This window comes from Drosophila obscura, unplaced genomic scaffold (assembly GCF_018151105.1).
Source record: "Drosophila obscura isolate BZ-5 IFL unplaced genomic scaffold, ASM1815110v1 contig_31, whole genome shotgun sequence".
Taxonomy (NCBI): Eukaryota; Metazoa; Arthropoda; class Insecta; order Diptera; family Drosophilidae; genus Drosophila; species Drosophila obscura.
The window spans coordinates 557957-565908 of NW_024542819.1; the positions used below are offsets into that span (position 1 = coordinate 557957).

At 39.4% G+C, this 7952-nt stretch overlaps 1 protein-coding gene across 1 annotated transcript; it reads right to left on the reverse strand.

The window, feature by feature from the left end:
* Positions 1–6207: 6207 nt before the first annotated feature.
* On the reverse strand, positions 6208–7724 carry LOC111066350 (dolichyl-diphosphooligosaccharide--protein glycosyltransferase subunit 1). Its single transcript, XM_022354876.2, has 2 exons — positions 7123–7724; positions 6208–7058 (listed from the first exon to the last, which is right to left on the reverse strand). Exons 1-2 carry the CDS (start codon positions 7685–7687, stop codon positions 6268–6270), a joined length of 1356 nt encoding a protein of 451 aa, XP_022210568.2. The 5' UTR covers positions 7688–7724; the 3' UTR covers positions 6208–6267.
* Positions 7725–7952: the final 228 nt, after the last annotated feature.

Here is a 7952-nt window from a genome sequence, read left to right on the forward strand (position 1 = left end):
CGAACTGTCTCCAACGCCGAGTCACGCAGGCAAGATCGCAGATGCTGAAACTTCTCAATGTTGGATAGGTCTGGATGATTGTCGATGATGGTCGTGAACATCGAGTAAAAGTCCGTCCAATCCGCATATCCTCCGCTAAACCTTGGCAATTGTATGGGAGGAAGGGGTGATCCTGGCCTACGACGAGGTGGCGGCTGAGCACCGGCAAAACCTGCAGTTGCATTTGCTCCAGCAAACGTAGAATGCAGCGGCATGTATCCGCTAATTCTAGCAGTTTCACGCATGATCGAAGCCTTGAGAGCACTGGCAATTGTTTCAAAGCTGTCGCAGAGTCCACTATGAATTTCGTTGCAGTGCAATTCTTCAAGCTCGTTGTGCAATGTTTCAAATTGCCCATTTAGCTTCTCGATCTGCTCCAGCTTTACCAGTAGCATGTAATAGTCACAGACAGCAGCCTCATCTTCCCAAGCGGTAGCCAATCTTTTCACTTTCTCACATAGTTCCGTTGACTTAATCCTCAGAAAAGACACCCTGTTTTTCTCCCTGGGCACTGGAGCGTCGTTGACAGCATCCATAGCAGCAGCGGTTCTAAAAACGTTCGTAGCGGGAAGAGGAACACAAAGCGCAACGCGCGTAACAAACGGGAACTTCAAGTGCAATTTGTGTATACACAGGCGGCCGGTGTATATGCTTGTATGGCAGCTATGTGGTCGATGGCACTGGTTATGTGGTCGATGGCACTGGATCAGAGCGGCGAGCAAAGCAGACGAACGAACGGCAATTAAGTGTTAATTATTATGTTGAAATGTAGTTTGTGATATGTACCAAATTGCACAGATCACGTCGGGGTCACCAATGATTGAGCTATTAAGCGTTTTTAATAGCTATTTTAATTAAATTTAAGAACAGAGCCGATAAATTTATTACAATATTATTTGGTTAGTATTTAGTAGCGGCAGTACGCGTATGTAATAGGTTTGCTTAAGGTATATAGACCGAACATTCTGAATATCAATAATTGACTGATCGCAGGGCAAAATGGGCCGACTGCCCGTGCCCTATGCATAACGAGAGCGTGAGAGCATTATGGCATAGTTAGGCTCGGCTTCTGAGCCGAGTAGAGCAAGAGAGCTGCTTAAACGCAGCAGGTGCAGCAGCAACACGAAGGCAGCGGGAGACAGCCGCCAGAACAGCCGCTGCCGGGCGTAGGCATATGCGTTATGCTGCTTGACCCGACAACGGGTATAAAAACAAAAGGGCTCGCAGTCGGAAACGTTTCCTTCTCTGCGTTACACACATCCACTTTTACCGCAAATCTAATATACCCCATAACTCTTTTTTGAGTACGGGTATAAAAACAATTTCGGTTCAAGGGACCAAAAATTCTAGAACCCACACACAAGCACAGTATGTTAGCATTAGGTTAAGCCAAAAATATGTTTTTTTTTTTTTAATTTAAACGGGAGATCTTAATTTTGTTATCTTTGGTTTGATAGTAATATTAAAGTTTTTATTATTATTTAAAACAATTTTATAGAGGTTGCTGCCGAATTTTACAAAATTTTAGGCAAGCAAATTCAAAAAAAAATTTGTTGCTGAATGAGTTGGCTAATTCAGTGAAATCTATTGCATATACCTATATTGAAACCATTAATATCGTCATTAATCACTTATTGGCAGTAAAAAACCTGCACAATTTTTTGCGAACTAGTTAACTAAATATATCAACCTCAGCTGAACTTCTTGATTTACACAACTAGTTAATTTTTTAACAGTAAGTGAGAGCGAAAATAAAAATACCTTATTATCAATATGAACTAGTTTCAATATTATTTGAAAAAACCGACGAAATCAATTTTTTTTAATGTATATTTAACCAAAAAAGTGTATTTGTATATAAAAATTGTATAATTTTATTTACTAACAAAAAACAGAATAGGGGGTTGTCCGGGTTTTTCTGTTTTCGTTGTTGGAAATGAAAAATTTCGTCCAAAACGCATTTAATTTTGCAATATAACATTTTCTTCATTTTTTACAACGCACAATAGACTATTTTTAAATAAATGAAACACTGCACTTACCTGATAATAATTTTGCCCAAAATAAACAAAACCTGCGTCTCACTTTTCAACGCACAATTCTAACAACGTTGTCGACGCCGACGGCAAAACCGAATTCTGTTACGGCACGCGTCGTAACAGAAAGAAACAAAGAAACTAACTTACCTACCAGAATGCTAGAGGCTTGCGTAGTAAGCTCAGTACTCTTTTCCTTGAGAGTCTCGCATTCTCATCCCACGTTATTGTGTTCACCGAGACCTGGTTAAAGCCGGACATCCTTATGTCGGTACACAATTTTTAGAAATGACTGTTCGTTTCGATGTGGAGGTGGGGTCCTCATTGCAGTGGACTCAAACTTCACATCAGAACATTTCATGGTCCAGGTTCAACAAGACCTGGAATTCCTGTGCGTAAAACTGATTCTCCCAGGCTTTTCCATTTTCATTACTTGCTCGTATATTCCACCTTCCTCGGATATCTTAATATACGAGCATCACCTATCCGCTATGATAGTTCTTGGTGATTTCAATTTGCAGGTACTGTTTGGTCTTCGGTAAACGAGTCTAATAACCTTGTGCCCATGTCACGACATGACTTTATCGACGTCTTGCTAGACCTATCCCTGTCTCAAGTCAACCATGTGAAAAATTCCTTGGGTCGATTGCTTGATCTGTGCTTTGTCTCGGATCCGACCATAGCGTTGTTAACCCGAGCCCTTCCGCTCAGTATACCTGAAGACTCCTACCATCCTACATTCGAAGTGTCAGTCGATATTGGCCCAACTGTGTTGGATCGAATGGGTAGGCTATCTGAACGTGTCCGCTGCTTTCGTAAAGCCGAGTTTACGAAGCTTAATAACCTTATTAGGGATTTTGATTGGTACTTGTGCACTGACGTTATGAAAGGCACAAACATTTTTTGCAATGTACTTGACACATTTTTTGATTCTTGTGTCCCACTTTCTTGTCCGGTTAGATCTGGAAAGCCTCCTTGGTTTACCAAAGAGTTATCCAGTCTAAAAAATTTAAAATCAAGACTTTATAAAAAATTTCGAGAAGTTGGTTCTCCCTCTTCTCTTTCTCACTATGTAATAGCTCGGTCAAATTTCTCCGTTCTTAACGCTCAATGCTATAAAAACTACCTAACTCGATGCAGGATACGATTTTCACAGGACCCTAAACAGTTTTACAGCTTCGTTAATAGTAAGCGTAGAACGTCCGCAGATCCATCCTCGTTATCTTTTCTCAATATGTCAGCAAACAATGATCAGGCAATTGCCGATCTTTTTGCCAAATTTTTCCAAACAACCTATTCTCATGAAAGCTACTCTGGTCAGCCGTATCCATACAGTTTACCAAGGTCGAATGGCATGCTCTCTGCTTCATGATCTTCGACTAGTTAAGCCGGTGTTTTCACCAGGTACCGACGGAGTTCCCGGCTGTGTACTTAGGTACTGTGCCGACGCTCTGTGTGGACCCTTGCTTAAACTATTCACCCTATCCATTAACTCTTCATACTTCCCCCCCATCTGGAAGGAATCTTTTATTATTCCGCTCCATAAGAAAGGTAGCAAGTCTGATGCAAATAATTATAGAGGTATATCTAAGTTATCCGCTATTCCTAAAATGTTTGAAAAAATGTTAACTCCGCACTTGCAAAGGCTTTCAAGGTAACTTGCAGACGGATGTTATTTACACTGATTTTAGTAAAGCATTCGATTCTGTAAACCATTCCCTTTTAGCACAAAATCTTGACCTTTTAGGGTTTCCGCCTAATCTTTTGAGATGGATTTCTAGCTACCTTCGTTCTAGGTCTCAAAGAGTCCTCTTCAAAAACACATTCTCTTCACCTGTTAAGGTTACTTCTGGAGTACCACAGGGCAGCCATCTAGGCCCCCTACTATTCACACTCTTTATTAATGATCTGCCTTCAGTATTAACAAACTCTCGAGTACTCATGTATGCGGATGATGTTAAACTTTGTGTCCAGTATAAGGACATTTCATTTCACTCTCGCTTGCAATCCGATCTCAATAACTTTCAATCATGGTGTTGTGCAAATATGTTACACCTAAATGCCTCGAAATGCAAAGTAATGACATTTCATCGCTCCAGCCCCTTTTGGCTCCTTATAGCCTCTGCGGTGGTTCTCTTGAGAGAATTACCTTGGTTGATGATCTTGGTGTTAAATTAGACCCAAAGTTAAAGTTTTCTGAACACATTTCTACCATGGCAAATAAGGCTATGGGTGTGCTTGGGTTTATAAAGAGGTGGTCAAAGGAATTTGACGACCCCTATATAACGAAGACTCTCTACATCGCTTGTTCGTCCGATTTTAGAGTACGGCTCTTGTGTATGGTGCCCCCAGTACAAAGTACACCAGGACCGTATAGAATCAGTCCAGAAAAACTTTTTACTTTTTGCTCTGCGTGGCCTTAACTGGGATGCAGGTGTGAGACTGCCATCTTATCCTCGTAGATTGCTTTTAATAAACCTTCCAACCTTAGTTAGTCGTAGAAAAATGCTTGGTGTGATTTTTATGCACAACCTGATCAAGGGTGACGTAGATAGCCCTGACTTGTTGAGCCGCATAAACTTTACGATTCCTATTAGATCTACTAGAAACTTCATTCCTTTGTTCCTTCCGCTTTGTAGATCGAATTATTCCTTGCATGAACCATTTAGGGTACTTTGCTCGGACTTCAATTCCCTCTACCACATAATATCAACTACTAATTCCCTTCCTCTTCTTAAATCACTAATACTAACATACCTTTCCCGTAATTAGTTATATTTTTTAGCTATCTTTGCATGTTTAGCGCTTTGAGTTGTGTTTAGCTCTAATTTTCCTCGAATTTTAGTCTAACACCTATCTTTCCTGCATGCTCGCGATCGGTTCGGTAACACGCGTCGCGCGTCATGCGGCAGCGCCCCTCGGTCGGTTGGGCGGGAGGAGGGCTGCGTTTCTGCCTGGGTTCCGCGCGTAACAGGCTTCGGCTTGGTGTCGCATGGGCCACTTGATGGTGCAGTCATTGCATATCAACGTCCAGACAAAGAAAAAAAAAGAGTTTGGTCTTACCGACGCGTCGATCGCGACGTCGACGTCATATTCTACTCGTCTGTCGCAGCGGCAGAGAAAAAATCCTGAATGACGCGTAGTTGACATTTGTCATCGCTCACTTCTGGTACTGCAGGATAAGAATTGATAAATATTTTTTCATGTCTGTGTACACACATACATTTACAATTCTCGGCTTGCTTTCGCATCTCGTCATGAATTCAACATGTCGAAAAAAATGCCGAGCGTCTCAAGTCCACGACCCGAACGTCTCAGGTGCACACCCGAACGTATCAGGTCCACGAGCCGAAGACCTGGAGACAGAACATTCAGCTGCACCACATTCGTTGTATGAACTAGCACTTCTATATAATGTATGGTTAGTGGCCTCGGGCAGGCTCGGTAGCAATAGAATAGACAACATTTCTTAAGGAACTGTTAATTAATTTTCTATTTACGTGATTTGTTACCGATTTATTTTCGCTCATTTTTACGAACAACTACTGCTTTAACAGGCTTATGCGACGCGCCATGCTTCTTTTGCAGATGTACAGTTTTTCACATAGTTTATCTGCGATGTCTCGTCTTTTAAATCAAACTGTGCCTTTTGGGCATCATTATCGTCTTCATTTTTCACTTCTCGACACTTCCCGCAATATAATTCTCTTTGTCGAGCATTCAATCAGAATGGAATGACGAACCCATTTTCACAAGTTCAGAAAGTCAGAAAAATCTATTTCAGACAGAAATTCTGGGCCCATAACCTATTCGTTGTATTTATTTGTGACTAAATATGAAGAGCAAAAATATGTCCGTCAAAGGCAGACGGAAAACAAATCAACAAGGGAACGCAGCTGCATTGAGACTCATACACACATACATATGTACTTATTCGTAATAATGCAGGACAGAAAGAAAAATAGAGAATACACAGTGCATTGATAAAGTTTAAGTATTCAACAGTAAGTTACATAAATCATATGCTGGTATATATCATGACTGGGTACCAGGTATAGAAAAGAGCGGCGGCCTTTGCCTCGGCTCACAACGTTTCCGCTAACATGTATCTATAAATATAATATAATATATATAAATTTTGGTATCCACTTTATTTATTTTCAAAGTATTTAATGCATACGAAGCGATTTAATTATTCTTTATGTGAATGTGAAGTAATTGAGAAGTCCAAACGTAATAAAACAATTGTAAATAAAAATATGACATAAATAAAAGCACTAACCAGTAAAGGTTCTTGAAGCAATGACACCTTTTCAAAACTATAATTAAGAGTAAAATCAGAAATGTGACTTTCCACCAAATTAGACTTGGAGAATGTAACAACCGGGCGTCCAATCGTATCTAAATAGGTGTGCACTAGCTCATTTGGTCGGCGACTTATTTGATATGGCGTCGAGAATTGTATTTGTGTGGACCCCTCTGGTAGAATAATATTTATAATAGCTTCATCGATAACCATATTATCATAAATATGGTCTATTAAGTGCATCTTCAACTGGTATTTGTTGCCATCATTGTACATATATTCGTATGAGGGAACATTATAGCCAAGAGTATATTTTGTTTTCCATCCACCAAAAAGAGGAAACCGTGGCCTTAGCTCAAGTTCTATAAAATCGCGAACTAAATTCATATTTGATGTCGATATATTGCCGTTTGTGTCTCGGTAATAGACTCCAGATGCAGAGGCCGGTAAATACGTTTTATATGATTTTACAGCAGAGTGATCAGAGCGACCTTCCTTTTGAAAATCGTATCGGGAAAATGAACCTTTTAATTTAGCTCCAGCGTGAGTCAATTGAATTTCTTCCTTGACTGCGATGTTACCCCAATGAGACAATTCAATATTTCGCTCCAATGCGTTGACTGTTATAAATGGCGTTTGATTTTCATAATGAATAACTAACTCTTGCTGAGATAAGGCTAATGAAAATTTGAAAAAATAAATATAATTAGGCAAATGGATATTACAATAAAAATATATTACCTTCAACATCTTCGTAAGGCCCTAAAATAATTTTGTTTGATCCTACTGAAAACGGCTTTAATTGGGTGTGGAATAGTATATTCGAAGAACTGAGTTTAACATTGGTTTTCTGCATGATAGTCTTATATTTTGAATACAAATATAAGCTTCCATTATATTTAACTAATTGCTTATCATTTTGTTCAATTTCTTCAGGATGCGCTCGTAAGTTTTTAGAGGAGACTGTCTCGATTACAAAAGATTTCTTGGGAGATCCTTTTGTAAAAATAAGCGTAAAAGTTTGTTCACCATGAATATTCTCCTTATTTTTTCGTAGCTGGATATGTTTCTCCGTTCCGTCTTTTAAAGAAATAAATGCAAGATTGGGCTCCGCTACGAGAAACACGTATTCGGTTATGGGTTCGCCGGTTGTGTCCTCAGCTGAAATTTTGATAGTAGTCTTCACAAGTTGTGAAGATAAATCCAACACTCTTTCTACATTCGTATTTATTATTTCTGCATTCGTTTTTGAGTTACAAAGAAAACATTGTAAAGTGAAGAAAATGAAATATAATAATTTAAACATGGTTATATCAATGACACGTAAATCAAATAGTGATGTAAAAAAGACACTATCGATGGTTGCATCATCGATAAGTCAGACTCTGGCTCTCAGAAATATACTGAAATATACCTTCAAAATTGCAAAATATAAGCCCAGTACTGAGATCTACTAAATTTTTTGTCGACAAAGGGGGCTATATATTTCACTCGGTTTCCAGCGTGATCAAAAGAGTGAAGAGTGTATGCTCTACGGATACACTGTTTTGTGCCTGCTTAAGCCTAATACT